General features: G+C 38.1%; 1 protein-coding gene across 2 annotated transcripts in view; it reads right to left on the bottom strand.

Annotated features, from left to right (window-relative positions):
- Window positions 1-23,815, bottom strand: part of sestd1 (SEC14 and spectrin domains 1) — a 35,155-nt gene extending 11,340 nt beyond the window's left edge. The window contains exons 1-10 of one of the 2 annotated variants that reach the window (XM_084421389.1): window positions 23,666-23,815; window positions 20,721-20,784; window positions 18,360-18,445; window positions 17,223-17,331; window positions 16,037-16,127; window positions 13,293-13,406; window positions 5,866-5,979; window positions 3,180-3,274; window positions 2,914-2,969; window positions 1,199-1,419 (exon numbers count right to left, since the gene is read on the bottom strand). In XM_084421389.1, coding sequence (XP_084277515.1) covers window positions 1,199-1,419; window positions 2,914-2,969; window positions 3,180-3,274; window positions 5,866-5,979; window positions 13,293-13,406; window positions 16,037-16,127; window positions 17,223-17,331; window positions 18,360-18,414 — 855 coding nt within the window. In that variant the 5' untranslated portion in view covers window positions 18,415-18,445; window positions 20,721-20,784; window positions 23,666-23,815. Of the gene's footprint in view, window positions 1-1,198; window positions 1,420-2,913; window positions 2,970-3,179; window positions 3,275-5,865; window positions 5,980-13,292; window positions 13,407-16,036; window positions 16,128-17,222; window positions 17,332-18,359; window positions 18,446-20,720; window positions 20,785-23,528 lie in introns of both variants that reach the window. The other variant, XM_084421390.1, reaches the window with a different exon arrangement.
- Window positions 23,816-24,342: the final 527 nt, after the last annotated feature.

The following is a 24,342-nucleotide window of genomic DNA, read 5'->3' as shown; positions in this document are numbered from 1 at the left end:
AAGAGAACCTGCTTTGAGAAGAAAGTCATTAATTTGTCTAATGCTGATGTGCCTGAACTTCTTAAGAATCGCTGCTTAGTTTGCAAGGCTTCCTGTTTGTAATTGCTTCAGGCACTGTGGATTACAAACGATCCCCCCTTCCCAGCACAATATTTCACAGAAGGTAAGAAGTAGGCCAAACTCCTTTTCCAACACACACCTCCCAATATCCTGACCACCATGGAAACAGACATTGTATTTCATCTGAAAGGAGTGATTTTGGGAGACTTTCATAGGATACACAACTTCTGATCTTGGCATCAACCTTGGTGATTTCCGGAATATTTAGACATTCTTCAGTACATTAAACTAAGATATTATTTGTGTGGAAACCGTGATTTTTTCAGGATCCTTTTAATGAACAGAAAGAGGTTTTCGCGTGCAGCCGTCATAGGCAGCCGTGCACGAGCGCAAAACCTCACAACACCCACCCCTGTCGGTGATTGGTTGGAACACTATTTATTTTGGTTTTGAGTGGTGGTGAAACCAACTGTTTTTGTGTGCAGATCTCCGAGCCTAGGCTGCCTACAGAGACGCGTTTTTTGACGGCATGCTTATGGGGCGGGTAGCTAGCGGATCGTTAGGAAAGATTAGATGAATGTGATCATTTATGTTTGGGCCTGAAATCGCTGATACAACCTTTAATATCAATGTAGTGAAAAAAAGAAAGCAAAAGCACAATATATAGATGTATGAATCCACCGCCACGGCCCTGCTCTCTAACAGTGATTCTCTATAGTTATCGGATTCTCAGAGGGAATTTGGTGGGAGTGTGTTTTGTAAGCCTTCCAAGAATACAGCGCAGCACAGAAAATTATATGACAAATCTTTTCTGTGGAAAAACTCAGATTGTATGGTGCAGAGATCCACCAAAAACGTCTATTTGTAGACTAAAGACTGCTGATTCACTATAATATCGAAGCCCAGCCAAAGTCTGAACTAAGAGTACAATGTCTTCTCTTTCAAACCTTGGTGGTATTTAAATGGTTCACAGATGACACTGAAACTCCCTCACACTCCACAACATCATGTGATGGGTTTCAGAAAGATGACGGTGCAAAGACATGAAATAAACAGAAGGCTATGTCCTCCCTTATGAAACAGGAATGCCGGAAGAACATATCTTAAACACAACCTGACTATCTGGAAGTGATTTTACCTGCATGACCTTGGTCTGGATTTCCTCTAGCTGGGAGCGTTTGCTGCGCTGTCTGCAAACTTCCTGATACTTTGTGTACTGCTCCCTCAGAGAGTCCAGGAGCTTCATCACCTGAGGCTGAGCCAGCAGCTCATCGTCCATGGGTGACCAGGCTGTGCCACTTCCTCCACCCTCAGAGCCATTGAAACGCCTCTGCTGGAGCTCAGAGAGCAACTCATGCCCTGTGAAAGAGGTAGACAACAGGGCAAATAAACATTTATGCCAGAAAAATCAATATTTGAAAAACATAATAAATTGAAATACCTTGAAAAGGGAATGCAGTAAACAGTAATAAAGTGTTTCACATGTCAAGCAGAAAGAAAGCAATGAACGGATTTACTTAATATAATATGAATACATTAAGTCAGTATTCCAACTAATTTAAGCACAACAAAGTGACAGACTCAAATACAGAAGAAAAACTACTTTTGTGCCATTGCTGTGTTCTAACCAAGGTAAGGCAAAATTCTGAATTCATTGATAATTGGTTGCCTTTCAACTCATTAGCGTGAATATGAATTAAATGGGGCCTACAGGATGTTACATTGGCACTTGAATTGAAGTTGCAAAACAGAAACAAGGATGAACTGAATTAGCCCAATACAGCAACAAAACAGGCCAAAATGGAAGCATGTTGAGGACAAAAGTCTAAAAATATTTTAGTAGTGTATATTTGAGATGCACGATCACCAATTCTACTTTGAAACAATTCAAGTTGAAATTTAAGGCACTTAAAAAGCAATTCTGAATGGTGCACAACCCTGCTTGTTACAGTTTATTCACAGCAAAATCACTTACAGTGGTGCCAGTGATGTGGTGTAATGAACTAATAATACTTTGTTACAGTACTCGAGTATTTTTTGGGAGAATCTGTACTTTACTTGAGTTTTTATATTTCTGTCTCCAGTACATTTCCTAAATAAAATGTATACTTTTACTCCAATACATTTCCCCAAAGCATATTCGTTACTTACAAAACATGTAAGTCTGAAGATTGCAGTCTACATTACAGTATATGTTTTCATTTCATTATAAAGTAAAGTTTATTGACTAGATGCTGCATTCGTGGAGAACAGCAGTATGTTTGCAGTTGAGGCTGAGAGGATGCTAACATTAGTACCACCTCAAACGGTTAAAGCAATGTGACAAAAACCCACGCAAGTCTGACCCAAACGATTAATGTCACGATTGTTACCGTCTATTTACATACTTTTACTCAAGTGTGGCTTTCAGGTACTTTATCCACCACTGCATGGGGCACATCATCACTAAAATGAATTGATGAAGCCATTCTTTAGCGCAGGGCATGATGTGAGGGACATACTGATCAGGGTAGTGTGTCAACTCACTTTACAAACCAGCTTTAGCTTCAAACACAAAAGCTGTGAAATCGCTTTAGAGTGCTAAACAGCACAAAAGCCAAGTTCTTAGCTCTACCCAACCAATAAAACTGAATGGAGTCACGGGCCAGCTGGAAAAACAGCTTCACCATTGACATCACAAGCTAGATACAGCATAGCAGTTCAAATCCCCAAACCAAAATCTGCTTTTGCAACTAGTTTTAGTTTTCAAATGGACCCAAACCATATCAGAAACATCTAAAAGTTTAGCAGTTTTGCAATTTCAAAGCAATGCCTAGATGCATGTGAACACAGACAGCACAGATCAGCACTCACCAGTCTGAAGGACCGTTTCAGGGTCAAATGAAGGCAGGATGTTGCTCTCTGAAGACCTATGATTGTAACAATATGTGGTTGTTGAGCATTTTCTATAAAATTATGACCATTTAATGAAACAAACTCATTGATTGCGGTGTGTATTTGATTGTTCAGTGCCTTTCAAAAGCATTTTAAAGAACAGCTAATAGTTAATAGAAAAACAGAGGACCCTGAAACCGCAGACATAATTAGGAGCTCATGCCTGGAGATGAGACATAAAATACCTGTCCTTCTCTGCCTGGCTTCCTTTCTCATTTTCATTGATGACGATAAGTTCATCCAGAAGGGATGTGGATTCCTTTGTGAATTTTTCAAAGACCTAAATGAGGGATAAATGGCAAATAAGATCTGCAGTTAAAAACAGCATACCGTTATATTGATATAGCTATTGCTATAGCTATGAAAATTAGAAATGTTGCTTTGACAACTAACTGAAATAAAAGTTTAAAGGGGTCATATAATGGTACATGCACTTTTACAAGTTGATTGCACTGAAATGTCTGTTGGCAGTGCCTGTACACAACCATCCTATCATGATAAAAATCCATCCAGTGGTTTTGTTTTAATCTCCTTGTTAAACCTTAAACCTATGTTTGACCATCTCTGAAATCAAGCCGTTCGATATTGTGACGTCATAAGATCGTACGTCCCTCCCGCTATTGTGATTGACAGCCGTGTTTCAACACAAGACCCGCCCTGAGCAAGCTGTGACAGCCGTCGTCATAGTAGTCCGCCATTGTTGATATGCTGGAGTAGAATGGCGTCTAAGCGATTGTGGTGTTCTGTTCTTAGATGTAATAAGGAACACAGCAGTCATTTGGATGTTCCTAAATCCGAGCCATTGAAGAAGCAGTGGCTGAGTTTTGTTTTTGAAGTGATATGCCCAAAGGATTGACGCGGGGATTCCCTCACGGGGATTCCCCACGATCGTCTGTGCTTTCATGTTTGCACCAGACAGCTTCACAAACGAGAAAAAACGGATCGGTACCAACGTGTTCCTGCTGAACCTCCAGAAGATTGTAATGTTTTATTAACCTTTATATTAGTATTTATATTAATCTTTGCGAAATTTGCAAACCTTGCTGCAGGCTTCACGATGAATGCGTCTAAGGTTTACACTCAGGGTACATTACGGCATGTTTTCTATGTACGACGTTCTCAATATAATTCATAATCCCACGTTTATAACGAATAACACGTGGTTATTGTGTTAGATACGGTCAGAGAATGTCTAATACGGTGTACCCACAGAACAGAGGGGCGGGGTGAGCAAAGCTCATTATCATTTAAAGACACATGCACTGAAACGGCGTGCTGAAAACAGAGCTGTTTTTGACCAGGTAAAATTAGTGTTTTCTTACAATACTAATGAGAATTTTTAATTAAAGTATATTACAAACTTTTAATTTAGACCCTAAAGAATCATATTAGCTTGTACAAAAATGGCATTATATGACCCCTTTAAGTACAACACTTACTAAAACTGACCAAAAAATAAAATAAAATAAATAAAAGAATGACGAAAGTACATAAAATAATAAATCGATAATTCGAAATGTTACTAAATGCATACTAGTTTCAACTAAACAACCACTACTGTCAAGTAGACAATATTATAATATTTTATATGTGAATTTCTATTTAACGATACAACAATTCATATAAAAAAAAGGAATATTTAGATAAATTTATTGTTTCTAAAACATAATATATGAAATGTATCAGTGAAATTTTTTTGTAAACAAGTAGGGTTGTCAAAACATCTAAACTTTTTTACTTAAAGCTGCAGTCCGTAACTTTTAAGGTGTATTGCAGAAGAACATTGTAGCTGGAGCTACAATCTCTTCTTTTTTTTTGTCTATGACGAGTCAAGCAGGTACTGGGCTACTCTGCAGTGGTGCCGAACCGAACCAGTCTGAATAGTCAGAACATAAACACTTAATATAGATGTACCGTAGTGATTCAGGATAAGACAAAAACACGGTTTGGAAAATGGATTTATGATGTACTTGCTTATTATTAAAAATTTTAACACAAAAAAAGTGTTACAGACTGCAGCTTTACAGCCTTTGCAGGTGTGTAGATCTCAGTCAAGCTCTGAACTTTAGTGATTGACAGCTTCAGTGATTATAAAGGGAGCGCTCTTTGCACGCTTTCTGTTTATAGCTCATATACAATTTGAATAAAAGTATTGTTTTTCATGCTGCTCAGTACACTGCAAAGTTTCTGGATTCACAACTGTATTTAAATGCGCGATCGAATCTGAAACTGCAAAGATTGACAGTGATATATCCATAGCAACAGATGTGACAAAACAATATGATACTGTATGTCGCAAATAGTTGTACATTAAGTATTAGACTGTAAATGCAAACTAATAGACCTGTCACTTGCTCTATGTAATGTGTATGTGTTTTTTGTCCTTCGTTTTATTACTAATTTTCCACTTGATCTTTTTATAAACAATGTTTACTTATAAAACATTTGAAGGCTAAATAAATAGTAAACTAATAAAATTGAATTAATATTAACTTAATTTAAAATATTAATATTTCAAACAGTGAAATAAAATGGTAAAATAGTTCCAACAGTTTTTGCTGTAACCGAAACTGGTACAGAGAACCGTGAAATTGTACTGGTATTGGTACCGTGACAACCCTATAAACAAGTGTGGAATCAGAGCTACTACGAGTCAATTCACTGAAACAGACAGTTTTATTCCCAGAAATGAACTAAAGTAGACTAATGAAACTGCCTTTAGAAAACCACAAGAAAAGAATGCTAAAAGAATCCCCTGATACTTACAATTTTGCTTAGTTTTATATCGCCAGCAAGGTACACCACTCAGACTAGCCACAACATCTCTGAATTATTGTAGTCTACCAATAAATAATGCAATTTAGTACTCACCAATCGTTTGTTGACCCAGTCCAAATGATCGTAAACCAGACTCCCACCAAATTCATCTGTAAGTTGGCATGGCTCGATGTAGCGTGTGAGTTTATTAGCAGACACCAGAATCACCTGAAACACAGAAAATGTACTCTCAGGCATGACCAAGGACCTTTTCCAATATCTGTTCTGTGAATGTAAAAGACAAGAAAACAAAACCCAGCCATTCGAGAATTATTTGTTGTAACAGAGAGGAAAGTGCACCATTTACTAATGTAACCAACTAAACAGGCATCTGTGCGCGTAATGTAGCATAACCTGAAATCACTTAAGAGATTCTGCAGCAGTCAAATGTCATGCCAGGTTAAAATCTGTGAATAATTTATTTGATATTGAAGGCATACAGGGCAAACTCTGCAGGTGAAGCAGCCCTTCCGCTGGGTCACATAATGTCAGTCACACTCATTACCCAAAACTGTTCCAGGCGAAGATTTTTATATAGTGTTGCCTGTCATCTTTGAGAAAATTAACATGATAAAAAAAAAAGGTTTAAATAGCCAAATATTTAAACATGATTAGTGTAATGAAGATTTTAACTATTTATCTCACGTTGTACCTAAGAACTACTACATAAATTCTGTAAAATGATGAATAAACTATATTTTCCTTAGACAAAATAAAACCTTGTCAGAGACTGATGTTCCTCATACCACTCAGCGTTTTCTTTCTTCTCAGATAATCAAGTACTTCAGCTCAAATCAATATTTCATGTCTATTTATTTATTTACTTAAAAGGTATAGTGGAGGATTTTCCCGAAATTTAGAAAAGAACCGCCCTGAAAAAATGCACATGCGCAACACTCTACCTGCTCCCGAGAGGGTACGCCTATTAAACGTGTGCACGAGAGAGCATGAAGACAAGTTGAAGAGCTCTGTTTACAAGTTGCTGTCGGCATGGCTCATACAAGCCTACTTTATACACATGTTAGTTGTTTGTTCTAACAAAGTACAAACATAAAACATCTTTTATATTTTAGTGCACAGATATGCATCAAAGTAGATTGTTTGGAAGGGCATCCAAATTTGGCTAGTCACGTTTGGTGGCACCATGTTGCAAATTATAAACTAACTCAAAAACATTCACGCAAGACAAAATGTCAAATGCCCTTCCGTGTTTTATTTACTTATTATACTGATCGATTGAGTGAGGACTCAAGACATGATCTGCAATGGAGAAGTAGCTTGTTGCATTTGTGTAATAAATACTATGGTGAACACATTGGAATTATCAAAAATGAACACACAAGGTTTTAGAACATTTCAGCGCGATACCTTTTACCATTTGGTCATAAGGCTACTTTAGACAAATTGAGATGTTTACTGTGTCTGCGCAGTGCGTGACTTGTGCCAGGGCTAGCATCGCTAATCATAGCTTACATTAACTTTTACTAGCAGTGATTTTAAATGGATTTCTCCAAATAGCATGCCAAACTTTACCTGTCAAGTAGAAACTTCGCGACTGAGGCATCAGTGGGAAGCCCAACCTGTGCTTTTAGCGCACGCCAGCGTGTGAAATATTCTCCCAAAAACACTCTGGTCTTGTTTCTTTCTTCAGAGGCCTTTCTCTTCTTGTCATACAATTCGTAGACACTTTTTCTCTTGCGACCCTCAGACATTTTGAAAAAACCCGGTGAGAACGGCGAGCTTCAATGAATGGCTGAAACCGTAGCTCACCACACACATACACCTGAAAGTGCGCATGCGCAGAAAGCGAAAACTACCTAGGGACGAGCACGTACGACGGCCTTACGTAAACATATCACCAGAATGACTGACAACTAGGAGGACCAATAGTCTTGATGATCCACCCGGAAAAAGAAAATCCTCCACTATACCTTTAATTGTTATGTAGCCAAGTAATAAGAGGAATAAATATACAATTGGCTGGTCGTTAATGCAAAACAAACCCGTTTAAGGCTGCCAAGCAGCATAAAAATATATTCTGTAACATTATACACACACATTGATTTATGGTATACTTTACATGTAAATGTTTATCATTCCTATGTCTGCGCTTAATGTAAGCAGTCTCAATAAAAAATAAGGACACCCCTCCTCACTGCACTTTGGTGTGTGGACAGGAAGAGAGACAGAACAGCTGTCTTTACAAATATGTTCAGCTGAGTCAACACACGGAACAGAGGGACAAGGCCTCACTGCAAACAGTTTCAGCCTGTGTCACCAAAGAGGAGATGAAGAAAAATATTTTGGATTCATAATATCTGGGGTACATTACTCACAGGATGTAAGAGGCGTGTCTGCCTCCGCTGCCGAGGACAATTTAAGGGAGAAAAAAAAAGCCTGAAGGATGAGCCAAAGCCAGGTTTGTTTCATGTCAGTTTCACAAACTCTCTCTAACGGGTGTTCTTGAATCTAAAAAGCTTTGTTTTGGGTCATGAAGTTTCTGTGGCAGATACTAAAATGCAGTTTGAGCATAAAAGCTTTTGAACTGGATTTCATCTTATCTCCTTCCGTCATGATATCATTGCAAATTCCGAGATGGAAGATTGCAGAAAAAAAAAAGAAAAAAAACCACACCTTCCTTAGAAGCCTTAAAATGAAATGTTCACTCAAAACAAAAATGCTGTAACATCTCATGTCATCATTATGCTTGGGCTGGGGGAGGGGAAGTGCCAGAGCACCCTGAAAAATAGTCAATACTATTTCTGCAATATCTACTTGGCTATGTTCAAACTGCAGGCAAATTGGATTTTTTCTCAAATTAGATATTTTCAGGCAGACTGTCCGCACGATTAATTGCAAGTGATCAAATAAGACTTGCGTTTCCAGACATAACCAACCAATCTCAATGGGTTGCTTTGGTAACAACATGGGCATACCCACGTAAGTGACGAGGTTTCCAAAACGGATGCAGGGAAAATGGAGGTGCATCATCTCGCTTTCCAAACAAGCGCCCTGTTGAGTTGCGGTGCAGAAATCCTCCATTGCACAGGAAAATGCCATAATCTTTTGTCAATCTTTTGACAAAATGATGCAAAAGAGTTTGAAATCCGATTTGAGCATCCAGACTGAGATAAAACCGCATCTGGATAAAATCTGGATTTGCAAAAAAAAACACATTTTGATTGCCAGTCTGAGCGTGGCCTTTGAAATCATCTGAAACTAAAGCGATTCACTAATAATCTTCCTCTACACTGCAGCTCTCAAATCTCGTTCATGTTTCTGTTCTCATTGACAAAAACAAAAGATATATCCGCACACTGAAATTACAGCTCCATTCAATATATAAATATTTATTATAAACAGTGCAACGTTTTGACCGATCAGGTCTTCTTCAGGCTCGTGATGATGAAGTGCCTTCATCGTGTCTGATCGGTAGCTTATTGTATCGTTATCTTTTTTGTCCTGCACCAGAGCCCAACTTAGATTTAGAACGTGCACATCCTTTTTGTAACTATTTGACTCTTTTCTCATTGACACCTGCATTTATTCTAACTGGACAGTGTGGAGATCACACAAAGCTATCATATGATTTCAAAAGCCAATTTGGGCCTTGTTTCTGATGACGTATGGGTAAATAAAGGACAGTATTTTAATTTTAGGGTTAACAACTCTTTTTAAAAACCATCTGCTCACCAAACTTTTAATCTGATGTGTATTTAATCAAAGTAATGTGCACTCTTTGAAATCCTCCAGTGACCCTGAACGCAAGCCTGGTGCTGAAGCAGGAACGCAACCACTTTGGACTGGTGCCAGCTGTGCCCTCACATCTGCAAGGTTAGCTGGAGGAAATTAAACACAGTGTCTGCTAAAGCTCTCTGATCAATACAGTTCCCTCAAAAGAGCTTGCATTCTGGTTACCTTGCCAGTATTTAAACACTATATCTATATTCTTTTTTTAAGTACAATAAAATAAAAAAAAAATAAAAAAATTGTTGTGCTTAGTTACATCACTTGTCCACTGTTGCATCACTTACCCATATAGTAATACAAATAATTTAGTTTAGTTAGAGAACAGACACTACAATTAAAAACTGAACGCATCTGCTCAATGCAGCGTGAGCCAAACGGAATAAAATTAAATATTTTTTAGTATTTACAGAGCAAGGTGCCCGATATACTGTACATATCTGCATTTAAAATTACTTTAAACAAATCATCCAAAAAAAATAACAAAAATACAAGGTTATACTTATATTTACATGTGTATGAAATGTTCAACAAGCAATGGCTGTCAACACAGTCATCACCATCATTCAGAAAATATGAGCTGTGGAAAATCATGAGTGATCTAGGAGCTCTATACAGCTTTTTACAGCGGATGCCATTGAAAACACAGTAAGTCTATCAATCACAGCCTCGCTTTCATACCTGTCACGGCGCTGCTCTGAATAAGGTCTATAAGCGTAAAAAAAGTGCAGCCCTGTAACAGACGGTCCAATGGACCCTAAGTGACAGTGAAAGAGAATCCACTTATTTAATAAGGCCTCCGGGTCTTTTCATTCCCATATGCTCACTAACGCCAGGCCAAGCATCAGTGATGAAGAGGTTCTTGGACAGAATGATTAATGCAGAGCGCACGGTCCTCGTGCATCTCAGCGATCGCATGCAGATACAAAAACCCCATTCAAGTATGGATCTTCAAGTAGGTCAAGAGTATGGTAATGACTGTTTTCACTAGTCTCCGTGTTCAAGCCTCCACACTTCCTAATGCTGATACACTGACCTCCATTCAGCCAAAACTGTGCCATCTGCTAGTTGTAGGCAGCTAGAGGGGACTGCTGGCCCAGATCACGGCACAAACAACACAATGACCCCAACAAACATACACATACAGAGGTTTCTATTTAGGAGACAGTGGTCCAACTGTCCTTCTAAACCCGTCATTCGGCTCTTGGCTGGATCCATGTGATGGTTGCCAGGCAACATGGCATTATTGGTTGATGCCCAGAGAGGGCATTAAGCAAGACAGCCAGACAAATGAGCATGCGGTTCGAGGCCAGGCTTCATCAGCACACATACTGTGCATGACTGCATACTGTAGTGCGCATCTGCATGATCATGTTACGGTTACGTTCACATATGGCTCTTGAAGTGAATGCTGGAGGGCTGCTCATTCAATGTAAACACAACCACCTGCCAACTTCACCCATTTTCTTCATGGCCCAATTACAAGGAAACACTGCAGTCTGCTCTAATTTGTGATATTACAGGAGAGATGATGAAATGGAGAGATTCATGGAAGTGAAGGAACCAAACCAACCCATATGAAACATTCTCTTGTGTAGCTATTTAAACACTTACCTCATGCTTAACATTTTTCCAGAATAAATAATTCTTAAATAAACCACATAAAAAAATTAAAATAAAAACAACAACATGAAGATTCTACAAGTGAATTTAGGCATTCTAATATTATAATTAAAAGTATGAAACATTTTCATTCAAGCTAGGATTGAGTTTAGAGATCGACCGAAAGTGGATTTGTAAAATAAAATGTGAAATAACACTGGACAGTCTTCATTGTAAATATTAAATACAGATAAATGCTTACAATTAGTTACAAAAGATATTCAGTCAAGAGCAGAGGGTGATTTTCTCTTTTTCTTTTGTTCTTTTATTAACATGACAGACAGCAGCAGGAATATTAGACTGCTGTCACTTTAAGAGCTTATGCACGGATCCAATATAGCCTACTACTTATTTTTCTCGATTAACTCGCCAAGGCGGGCATTTTGACATCATTTTGTGTGTATTTGACCATTTAAGCGCAGTAAGCTACTCATTTTGGTACTTGCGACTCACAAGCTGCTTGAGACTGAGAGGCGGCTTATGTGCGCTCCACTTATATACATTTTGATGTGAGCACGAAACCTGCTGGAATGAGTAAAATTATGTGCAATACAAGCACTATTTAACCAGAGCGAATGAGACTAGTGAGTGAGAGATGGTCATGTGTCTTTGCGAGCGAGGGTCACTTCGCTGTCGGAGAGAAGAGAGCGAGAACATGCAACTGACATTATTGCCTGAGGCCGCTGGCAATAAAACTGACTTGCTCGGAATCGGTAAGACGCGAGACTGACCAGCCGGTTACCGGTCCGTGCCGATCATGTGGAAAATTGGCTGATTCTGGTCCCTGGCCTGTCGATCAGTGCATCTCTAATTGAAAGCAAAGAAAGAAACAACCTTCATGATGCCAGTTTTCCAGAAGAAAATCAGACAAGCCCAGATGTGCTCCATGTCCTTTAAAGCCCTAAAACATCCCTGAAAACCTTATTTTACTCACAGCACCGTTCTTTTTGTGAGAAATGAAGCCATTGCATTAGTGTCAATAACAAAAGCACTGTCTTACCGTGAAGCCCCAGACCTTTGTAAATGAAGATGCACAACTTCTGTATATGGAGTTTCATTATTCACAGCAAATGCGGGAAATTACCTACTTACACGCATGACATCCTTCGGGTGTCCCTAATTAAATACACTGTCGTGTGTGATTGTATTATGTGCAGCTACACCAAGAGTAAAACAATGAAGCTGTGGTCTGATGTACGGAAAACACTTGCAGTGGAACCTTTCTAAACTGTCCGTTTAGGTTGAACAAAATAAAAGCCATTGACTAAATCAGTTTGTTTTTTTATACTGAAGGATTGGGAAGAATTTTCTTCTGTGTATCAGAATAATTTGTGTTATCGTGTTTATGATCAGACGTACCGCTGTATCAGTGTCCTTATTTGCACATTTTTCATTTGAAGATGGCATTATGATGGCTGGTTTATGTTTGGAGCAGTAGAGTAAACAAAATATGTCCGTAAAAACTTGAAACACGCTTGCTTCAGTCCAGATATGAACTACGATCCACGTTGCGAGTTGTTAAAACTCAGCGTGAAATTTTGTTAAACTCAGCATGAAGTTTAGCTCTCATGCTCTGAGTGTTGTTACATCACATATTAAATATTGTTACAGTCATATTCTCCATGTGTTGGTAGTCAAACTCCAGCTCTGACCGCATTGTGGGGTAAATGCAAACAACACTTTTGAGCTGCTGTAATGAGCAAACACACACTTACGACAACCTTTCTCGTTCATCATGAGAACTAACCTATGCCCCTCCCACACCATGCACACGGCAATGTAGTCCTTTTTTTAAAGGAACCATTTCCTGTAAAGCTGCTAAGAACAATACGTATTGTGCAAGTTAATATACAAATAAAACAGACTTAACCTAACTCTAACCAATCAGAGCACAAGATACTACCCAATGGGCCACTGCAACCATTCACAAAATGAAAAACACAAATACTACATTTTCATATTTGATCACTGCTGTCACTTCGAAGTACTTGTGTACTCATTCCCAACCCTAATGTCAAATAATAGTTATGTCAAAATTGTCCACTAAAGCAAAAGATCTCTAGTCCACTTACCTCAAAGCCAAGCCTGTCTTTCTCCTTCCAGAAGCAGAAATGGGTCACTTTTTTGTCCCAGAATTCATCAGGTTTCACCACACACACAAGAGAGACCTCAGCTGGGATCACATTCTAGAAGAAAAATATCACGGTTCACAATCCAGCTGTTTAAGTCATTCAAAAACATGACAGCCCCCACCCCCCACACTCACCCACAACACTTACATTTACGAATAAGATCACTCTTTTTATTGAAGAATAGCGATGGATCAATCATTGATAGTCAGATATAAAGGGGACCAAGGTCACATAATCCTTTCAGTTTAATTAACATAATTAACAAATCAACCCTGATCAATGTTATTGTACCTACTGGTCTGAAGGACAGTTTGATTTCAGAACAAACTCCTGTCATTCCTCCTAAGGCTCTTAAAGTGAGAAAAGGCTGAGAGATACAAGCACTTGATTCTATTTTAAGTCCTATGTTTAAAGCTGTTGAAATTAAATTATCTGCACACCGCAAATAATGGACTCACTCATAACTAAAAACTGCAGATCATGCTGAGGACACGTCAAGCAACAATAACAGAGAGGCTTCACCATCTCCTCCACTGATAGAATGTGCTAAACTATACAAATCTACAAGGTACAACTACAACCACTTTAATAACCAACTACAACCAATTCAGCTTTCTTTGGCGAAACAATACTGCAATTTATAATAACAGTCATATAGCCTATACTGTGTTCCATTCAAAGTCAGATGTAAGTAAAAGGGTATTGATTTTTCTCAAACATTGTTGTTCTTCACAAATATCATCAGCAATATATTCAAAAGCGACTTACAAACAAGGAATACAACAAAACGATTCATCCCAAGCCTGAAGCTAAAACTATTTTTATGCTGCCTTTAAGCTGCAAGGAATCTAGTCTTACTCAGTATCTCCTACTGGCAAACATAAAGGCATGTCATTGCCCGAAGCGCAGAAGACGATATAATTGTAAGGAAACAAAATTGCAAGTGCAAAACTGCAAGTGATTGCCTTTGTCAAGGCAAAAGTTTGAGGTTCAGCAACATTTTTTTTTAATGTTTTTGAAAGAAGCCTCTTTTGCTCACCAAGGCTGTATTTATTTGATTTTAAATAAAGTAAAACTAGTAATATTGTGATATATTATTACAATTAAAAATAAATTGTTTTCTATTCTAAAATGTTTAAAAATGTATTATTCTTGCTGATTTTTTTTGGTGTCGCCATGTTTTGTGCAACATCATACACCAGCATCACTAATTTCAAGGAGACATTCTTAAAGGAGAACTCCGGTCATTTTTAACATTGAGCTCATTTTTTTGTACATTTGGTGTGCTGTCAATACAGAGACCAACGACAAAAATCGGTGTTGCCTACACCGAGTTATTCTATTTTTTAAATTTGCACCCTGTTGACTTCAATGGGGCAATGTTTAAACCTGCTTTTAGCCTCTTAACATCCTTGATGTGTCAATACAAGTGCACAGACAATGTGAGTGATTCCTTCAGAGTGAACACGGTGAATCTGACTGCAGTAGATGTGAAAGATATTAATAAAAATTAAGTTAATTCAGCCAGCGCTCATACCTGTATTTACTTCCTGTTTTCGGTCAAAGTCCATAGTAGTCGATTGTCGAGTTCACGCGCGTGATCATAGGTAACTAAGCAACAGTGGAGAACTCGACAATCGACTACTGTGGACTTTGACCGAAAACAGGAAGTACATACAGGTATGAGCGCTGGCTGAATTAACTTAATTTTTATTAATATCTTTCACATCTACTGCAGTCAGATTCACCATGTTCACTCTGAAGGAATCACTCACATTGTCTGTGCACTTGTAATGACACATCAAGGATGTTAAGAGGCTAAAAGCAGGTTTAAACATTGCCCCATTGAAGTCAACAGGGTGCAAATTAAAAAAATAGAATAACTTTTTTTTTGTCGTTGTTCTCTGTACTGACAGCACTCCAAATGTACAAAAAAAATGAGCTCAATGTTAAAATTGACCGGAGTTCTCCTTTAAGGAGACTACTCAGAAATTGAAACAATACAAGGACATCCCACCTTTTAATTAAAAGAGCCAACCACCTGTTTTTCCCTTCAAAACGTGTCTTAGCTGGTACTGCCTGAAAAAGTGTTTTTTTGCACAATTTTGGCAAAATTTATGATGCCACTTGTATCAAATTTTATTGTCATTGCCTAGAAAATAGCTGTCCACTGTGTCCAAAGATTGCCAAGATTGCCACAGAGTGAATGGACTTGCATTTTGGGACTTTAATGTAACGCAGAAGAAGTCGAAATGCAAAAGAAAAATCTAGCAGCCTGTATTTAAAGCAGCAATTCAGTGCTGTGTCCCATAAACAGGGGAAAATAACAGGGCAGAGCAAGAGTCCATTCAGTTCAACAAAGCTCAAAGTGAATGACTTCCAACAGCACGCTCTACAAAACCAGGGAAGGCCGCCAACACGCGAGCAGCATTGTCTTCTGATAATAGCACTGAAATCTCATTATTTACAGGTATTCCTTAAGAAGTGAGCTGTATTACAGGGGAGTTAAGTGCTCATTAAATAATCACCACAAATATTAATGGGTTCATTAGTGGAAAAGTAAGCACCAGATGTCAAATAAACAAGAGCAGACATATGTTTCACATAATGTTTCCTTTGTTGCTTTCTGCCAATCTGAACAAAATCCCAAAGTGGGCAAATAAAATAAAAGTCTCTTATCCTACCTGCAACATCAGAACAACAGTCTTCACTATATTCCACTGAGACTTCCTGCCATCGACGATGACGGTGAAACCTCGAGCTTTGCACTTCTCGCTGCAGAGATACAACAGAAAAACATGACATTTATTCGGTTGCATAACACAAATGATAGGCCAATACATGTTGTCAGTACAGATACAATGAATCAATTACAACGACTCCACTGTGGCGGTGTCGTTAAACAGACTAATTTGTTTTTTCTGTGGTGGCATTTTAAAATGCATAAACTAAGCTTGTGTGAGCTGCAATGACTCACAGATTCCAAGAAACATGTATTCAATCATACAGTTACTATTTTGGTTTGTAGGTCTGAATAACATTTCTTTTCATTCTTTGGAGAAAAGAACAGCCAACTCACCCCGTAAAATGCCTCTAAAAATGTCAGTAGAAAAATAATTTGGAGGTGGTCACTATGAAAGCATTGAAAAATAAAAGGGATTACAGAACAAGTGATGGTCTTACTGCCAGCACTAATGTGAGGCACGACTGTCAGACTTAACATTAGTCAAAACTCAATTGACCGCTGCAGCTCAGGGTATGATTATCTCTTTCATACAGACTCAGATTAAAGCAATAAACCAGAAGAAAAAATGTTTTTCTTGATTTTTACCACGGCAAATTAGTGTTCTTAGGCACAAGCCCACACCAAGTACATAAACCCCTTTTTTCTACGGTAAAAATTAGGAATGGATTTGGAATACAAATTATTCTGTCAAGTAACATCGTTTGTGACTGTCAAGCAACAATGCATGGTTACAAACTGTGCATTTTCATCTAGCGGTTTTGAACATGGCTCATCCAGTCAGAATTAAGAATCACAACTATCCGTTTAATCATTTATTTGTTAAACCTTTTTACTGTAACAGCCGACACAAATGGAAAATGAAAAAACTAACAGAAACATACAGCAAAATCTTTCCAGTGCCTTGGAGCCTAAAAGACCTTGAAAGGTCTGGAGAAATCAATAAAAGTATTTTTCAACTTGTAACCACAGTCTGACCTTGAATTATGGCCACTTTCTATTCCATGTGTGAATACCGCAACAGTGTGCATTATAATTACAATGATCAGATTAATGTTTAATTTCTGCTCTCAATACTTTTGACATGTGCTTGATGTACAGCCTTTGCAACAGAGTTGTGTTTTTACCTAGGAATACTCAGTAGGTAGTCCAGAGTGGCGCTGAGCTCCTCCATGCTGGTTTGTTCGGTACATAGTGGGATGGTCAGGATCAAACCACTGCGCCTGTCCTTGCCTCCTGGAAAACCAAATGGGCCGAGTCAGGAAATATGCAGAACATCCAGCAACACAAAGTGAAATATGATGTAGGAATGGAAAAACAGTGTAAGAGTGTGAGGCTTCAAGGAAAAGACTGACAAAAACAGTACTGAGGTTATACAAAAAGCCTTTTGGAGGAGTAGAGCCTCGTGACATTGCAAACTGTAATTAATTCAGACTATTTCATGGGAACATGCGCCATTTCAAGGACACCAAGCATCAAATGTTTCAGTAATTCCTTTCCTAGAAGCTTTCATTATCCAATTTTTGTGTAAAGACCTTGATAAAAAAAATTTGTTGAGACACACGAAATTTTTGAAAAATAATCAGTTCATCAGAGTATGACCTCAGTATATGACCCCATTTTGCCAATGTTCTTGCTGACATCCATTGTTGACAAGTGTCATCCAGCAGACTGTTGGAAGCAGGAGGCATGTATACAACCTTCAGCATATGATAACGGACAAAACAGCCTCATACTCTGTATATTGAGTTCTAGAAGGCATATAAAATAATATGTGGACATATGAGTGAAAGTCCAACTAACAAAAATACCAATTATTTGGCCCAAAAATGGCTTACTAACACTCTAATATGGCCTATCATTTTACAATATAGTGTTCAGGTTCACTGAGATTAAGCCAAAAGTAATAACAGATCATATAATGATTTCTGACTACATTAAGATGAAGATGTTTCTGCCTGAGAGACAATCTTTCACTTCCATTAAAGCAAACAAGAAAGCAAGAAGTGAAGGTTTTCAAATATTCACCAAACACTGTCCATTTTATTGGATAGCAGCTTATTTATGGCTCAGTCTTAGTCAAATCTAATCATGAAACATGAATAAAGTATTCACATCACATCCTAGAGAGGAGAGGAGAGATGCCAGCAGCAAATGCATTTCTGTAATATTGTGATACTTTTTGCCAAGCTACTCTAAACTATACGATGACTTGTTTTTCATTTAATTAATTCAAATCTTAATATAATGTTACTAGTCTTTACCTGACAGAAAGGCCAGCTTCTTCTTCAGCACAGGCAGTATGATGGAGGCCTCCATCCTGGAACAAGTCTATTGTCTACTTACACAGCTGCAAAAAGTTGAAGAAAAACTTGTTAGATAACACATTAAATAACTCATTTTTGATTTGTATGTGATAATTTAGTGACCAGTGACATGACATGAAGGCCAAGTATAGTGTGGTAACTTGTCCCCTGCATTTAACAAATCCAAGTTAGTGCACACACATTAGGAGCAGTGAGTAGTGAACAGTGAACACACACACTGCAAACCGTGGACACACACACCCAGAGCAGTGTGCAGCCATTCATGCGGCCCCGGGGAGCGATTGAAGGTTAGTGCCTTGCTCAAGTCATTTCCTGCTGGTATTAAGAATCAAACCCACAGCCTTCGGGTTACCAGTCTGACTCTCTAACCATTAGGCCACGACTGATTTAGGGCTAAAACAAATGACTCTGAAATGCATTTTCATGATTATAGCCTCAAATGTCCCATTGGCATAGAATGAATAAAACTACATCTGTGTCTATTAGCCCCTTTCACACATACAGTCTTTACTGGAAAATTACCGGTAAGAGATCATGTGTGACCAGGACCTTTTCCAAAATACCCGTAAATCAGTTCTGGCAATTTACCAGTAAGGGAAGTTGTAACACTTACTGGTATGATGCTCTGTGTGAACGCGGAATGAAGATTACCGGTGTGAGCACGTTTGAAGTCAGAACGCGCTGACGTAAAAATTCTTCTTTGGGCCAATCAAAGTTCTTATGGAGATGAGATGATTACTCTGTGCTGTTTACAGTAAGCTTTTTAATAGTTTTCCTATTTAAATATGCGCTACATGATCATCTATGACCGTTGCGCCACGTCTCACAGCTTTTTAAACGTGTCGAGCTCGAGACCCAGCCTTCTTTTCCTTTTCCACTCTGCAGTTGGATACTATTACTAGTCTAATATACTATTATACTAGTCTTGTGTTTTTAAGAGGAAAAACACATTCTGTTTGATCATCCCTTATGCCTGTTACTCAGACGTCAAAAAATGTTGTCAAATTGAACAGATAGAAAACTTAAGTGCTTCTCCTCATGCCGGTGGACAAAGACAACGGAGCAGCATTTAAAGAACATATCCGATGACTGACATCACAGAATTTACCGCTATTTTAGTGCTGATGTGTGAATGGCCTCTTACCGGTAAAAAGCCAGAACGCCGTTGCTTGTGTGACAGCATATTTGTGTATTTACCGGTAAAGTCATTCTGGTAATTTTACGGTAATTTAAAATAGTGAACACTGCTGTCAAGCTCCAAAAAGACCATTAAAGAATCATAAAATACACCAGCGTCAGCTTTGCATGAGAAACCAACCTAAGCTGAAGTCATTATTCACAGAAAGTCAAACCTGCTGTGACTGGTCATCATTTATTCACCATCCAAACCTGTATGACTTTCTTTTGTGGTACATAAAAGTTGACATTTTGAAGAATGTTGGAAACCACACTGTTTTTTTTCCCCCATTTACATTTAGTCATTTAGCAGACGCCTTTATCCAAAGCGATTTACCAGAAAATGGTAATCAATGGTAACCAAAACTGAGACATTTCTCAAAATATATTATTGTTCTACAGAAGTAGAAACTCATACTGGATTGGAACAACATGAGGGTGAGTAAAGAATTTATTTTTGGGTGAACTCTCCCTTATATTCTAGTCTGTGCTTCATGCAAAAAGGGATATTTGACTTCAGAGGCTGACAGCCAATGAACTATTCATTTAATGCCAAGTCATACAATAATAATAATACATTTATTTTATATAGCGCCTTTAAAAGTTGCTTTCTCAAAGCGCTTTACAGGAAAACATAACAGAGAAAACAACACACTTTAAATACAAAAACAAATGAATAATCAATTTAAAGCAATCCTAAAATAGAATGTTTTGAGAAGAGATTTAAAAGTCACTAATGTATTTGCTTCCCTGATGTCGGCCGGGAGAGAATTCCAAAGCTTAGGAGCATAGGAAGAAAATTCTCTAATCACCCCTACAACGAAGCCGTGTGCATTCAACGAATACAATGCATTCCTGTTCAATTTTTTAGGATAAACACACAAGCACAACTTTAAACAAGAAGAGTTTCCAACAAAACCTTTGTAAGAAGCAACATTTCACCATGCCAGAAATACCAGAACGATACAAAAAAGAACAAATTGACAAAACAAGCTGAAAAGTAGGTTAAATCACTATAATTAGGCAACACTAGAATGTTCACAGCATGCTTCAAGTACATAGTGATGTGAGTCCTCAAATGCAGGCTGTACTAGATTTCAAAAAGCTGACAGTCCCACTCACCTTCAACAGTGATGCAGCACATCAAGTACATTCCATCTCATGCGATTCCCTCCTGGTCCATGTTCTGCAAAGATCGGAGAGAGGAGGAGGAGGAGGAGAAAGAGGAAAAACAGAACATGTGAAAGAGTTACAGGGAGAGAGAGTAAAAAAAAAAACTACATTGAGACCTTCTTTGGTGATTTGGATTCTGCCATCCAGTTTAGTTCAACCAATCTGAATACATCAGAATTAATCAGAGTGGTAAAGACCTCCCCATAAACTGCTGAGAATGGAAGTGGTCACGTAAGCATCCAATAGGGTAATACCAATGGAGTGTTGCTGGTTGACTGAGTATAAATCATACAAATTAAATGCTCCCCAAAAAAGATTATCAAAATCCTCCTCAACTGCAATAATGGATTTAGGGAGGATTGCAAAAGGAAGCACAGCTCGGCAAAGTGATCTTAACATAAGCTGATGCACAGAAAAGTGCCACATCATTTAGAAAAGGACAGCTCAGCAGCGATTACACAGTTTGCTGATGTGTCTGCAAGCCAGGAACGGGTGCTAGCAAATAAAAAACAAAGAAACAAAAGTGGACTTTTAGAATTATCACATTGCACTGCTGCACAATGATTTACCATGCAACCCTCTGGCCCATCCCAATGCAAATGTTTGGCAATGCCCATGTTTGTGTTCTAGTTCTAGGACATAATACCATTCTGCATTGTCACTGTATATGCAAAACTGATTTCAATGCCAATTCCAGCTTCAATATGTAAGGAGAGGCATATTTTGCATTTATAAAGAATGAATTGAGTTACTAAAAGAATAACAAACAATTACATTCAATCCAGAATCAAAAGAAACACCTGAAAATTATGTTGTTTGGGACCATTAAGATTTTTTATCTTTACTGTAAATGGCTGCAAAACATCCATCTATTTAGATATTCAAACTAAGGGTAGTGCAACAACATTATGGATAAACTATTAAATAATTAAAATGAGTCTAAATGCAAAGCAAACAAATAACAATTAACGCCCTAATGGTCTTTTTCTTTAAACGTACAATATGTAAATTTTTCGCCGCTAGGGGTCGCTAACCTCTTACAATAACAAAGGCGTAGTTTGATGACGCAACATTTGCTAAGAATTATGGATCTTGTCGTCAACGTCAAGCCAACCGATCTAATAATGTTTATGGATGAGTAAATACATCAATGTTTTTATCATGACGGTGATATGAAGCAGGTCGGGATTGCTAAGAGACAGCTATCAGCTCCACACACGACGCGAGTCCCGCGGATATAAAAGGAAGGACATTTCATTCTACCGAACTACACGCAAGTCCAGAATTACTACTCACAGGTCAGTTTATTAGACAAATTAAACTTGTGAGGTAACGCAGCGCTGTTTCACTTGGTCTAACATTACACTAGCACACTAAACTGCATTTGAATGTGTTGAAATTTATGTTATTCTATGTGTCAGTTTGTCTGTATGAGACTAGCAGTAAGCTAGATCAACATTAGAATAACATACAGATCATATTCTAACATTTTAACACTCTCGAAAACACTGCGCTGATATTGATTCTCGTTTTAGTTCTCCTTTTTTATCCAAAGTCTGCTTGCCATGGTCCATAATGTTTGAACGAAACAACAACAGCGTGCAGATAGACATTACGAACTACACAGTTGTCCACGTCTGTCGCCTTGGTTACTATCAGAGGGCTCTGGTTGCTATGGCAGTACGAGCGGAAACCAGGGAGAACGCGGATATGACGTCATTGACGGCGACAAAACGGAAATAAAGAAACGGTCCGTGTCTTCGAATTAAATTACAAATTTCTGCTGGTTTGAAAGTTGTTGGAAACAGTCGGGATAATGTAAGTACACAACTAAAAAAAATATATAACATAGATATAGTGATTTTTGCTATTTTTAAAGCAAAAAACTACATAATTTGTACCTTTAAATGGTGTGATGACATACAATGTTTAGATCTTTTATATTTGAATGACAAATAGCCATGTTTTTCATCAAAATTCACATTGCCAATCACATTCATTAGATTATTATGACTGTATTACCGTTAAACCAATACTGTCATGCTATGTTTTAATCTAGAAATACTTTCATGTTGATGAATTTTAATGAATGTGAGACTGATTTTGGATTACAGTTATGATGATAATCAAAATAAATGTGCTTACAAGTCATAAACAATGTCAATATGTAAAGATAACATAACTGTTTTCATTTGCTTTGGTTAAGTGGTGAAAAGGGACTTGGGATTGTTCTTGACAGGACTCATGAGATTCACTGTACATGTCATAGCAGCCAGCCCTATAAACACATAAACTTGGGCAGTTTAAGAATTAGGATTCAAACTGTGGTCTTTGAGAGTCATTTCTGGCCACATAAGGACAACAGTTGGCCAGTCCTGGGAATCAGTGTCTGGAATCAAACCAACAGCTGGCTGAGTTATAGGAATGACTCGCGGCTCGAGACAAAGACGGGTATCCACCTATATGGCCTACATAATATTATGATTACAGGTCATCTGCGCAGTAAAACGATCGTCACAACTAACGACAACGCACGAGGCTGGGTGCCACGTGAAAGTACACATTTAAATGCAGTTTGGCTTTTATTTCACATGACCATGAACCATATTTTCTGGCAGCGTGCATGGCTACTGGCACGCGCGAGCCGCAGAACAGCATGCAATGACCTATATTTCATTCTATGGAGGTTAATACATGACTAACATGAATGCGGTGTATTTCGGGGTTGAATACAAGGACAATCCCTCACTAACTTACCTTAGATAAACGTCGATAATAATGCCGTGATTGTTAGCACTGCTAAAGACGCGAATGCATGATCCATGTGCTTTCGCTCACAAAGTCACTGCATTTTTAATCACACTGAGGGATTATTATATAAAAAATAAAATTACCTTTCTCCGTTTTGAGCCCCGGAGTCGATCTATGTTATTGATAATCGCCTTTGATACTGAGAAGACGCTCGGCGTTGTGTTTTGTTAGAAAGGGGCTGGTCCTGTTCGCATGGCTCCTCCCACATGACGGATCAGGGCGTGTCTCTCACCGTAGTGGGCGGGGTCTAGCGTTTCTTTAAACAGACAGTGCATCATTCAAATAAATGATATCTGATATTTGTGGATTGATTGAGAGGAACAATTTGACATCAATTTGACATTGACTTCAAATGGACCATGCAAAAATTCAGAAGATCAATTGAACATAAAGGTGAATAGAAAGACAATTTCTCAAATGAAAAGCTTACAAAATATTGAATCAGACAATTGATAACAGACGAGTAAAGATTACTTCAAAAATATAACATATAAATAAGTAACATTATCAAAAAAAAAAAAAAAAATGTCATTCCATTCCTAACTTTTACCATTGTGTTACTGTTTACCATTGTGTTTCAAGTTTATAGCCTATAATAAAGTGTCTAACATTTAGTGCATGGACTATATTTCTGAAGTCCAGGGAACACTAATTATAGAAATATCTCCTTAAATTACAACACAGGTATATTCATTTTACAACCGTTACTGAGTTTCAAAGGTAGGTGTAACCCAGTACATTAATTTGGGTCACTAGTAAT

Source organism: Rutilus rutilus, assembly GCF_951802725.1.
Source record: "Rutilus rutilus genome assembly, chromosome: 10".
Taxonomy (NCBI): Eukaryota; Metazoa; Chordata; class Actinopteri; order Cypriniformes; family Leuciscidae; genus Rutilus; species Rutilus rutilus.
The sequence above is the reverse complement of the archived record's forward strand: the minus strand, read 5'-3'. Positions and strand labels throughout refer to the sequence as shown.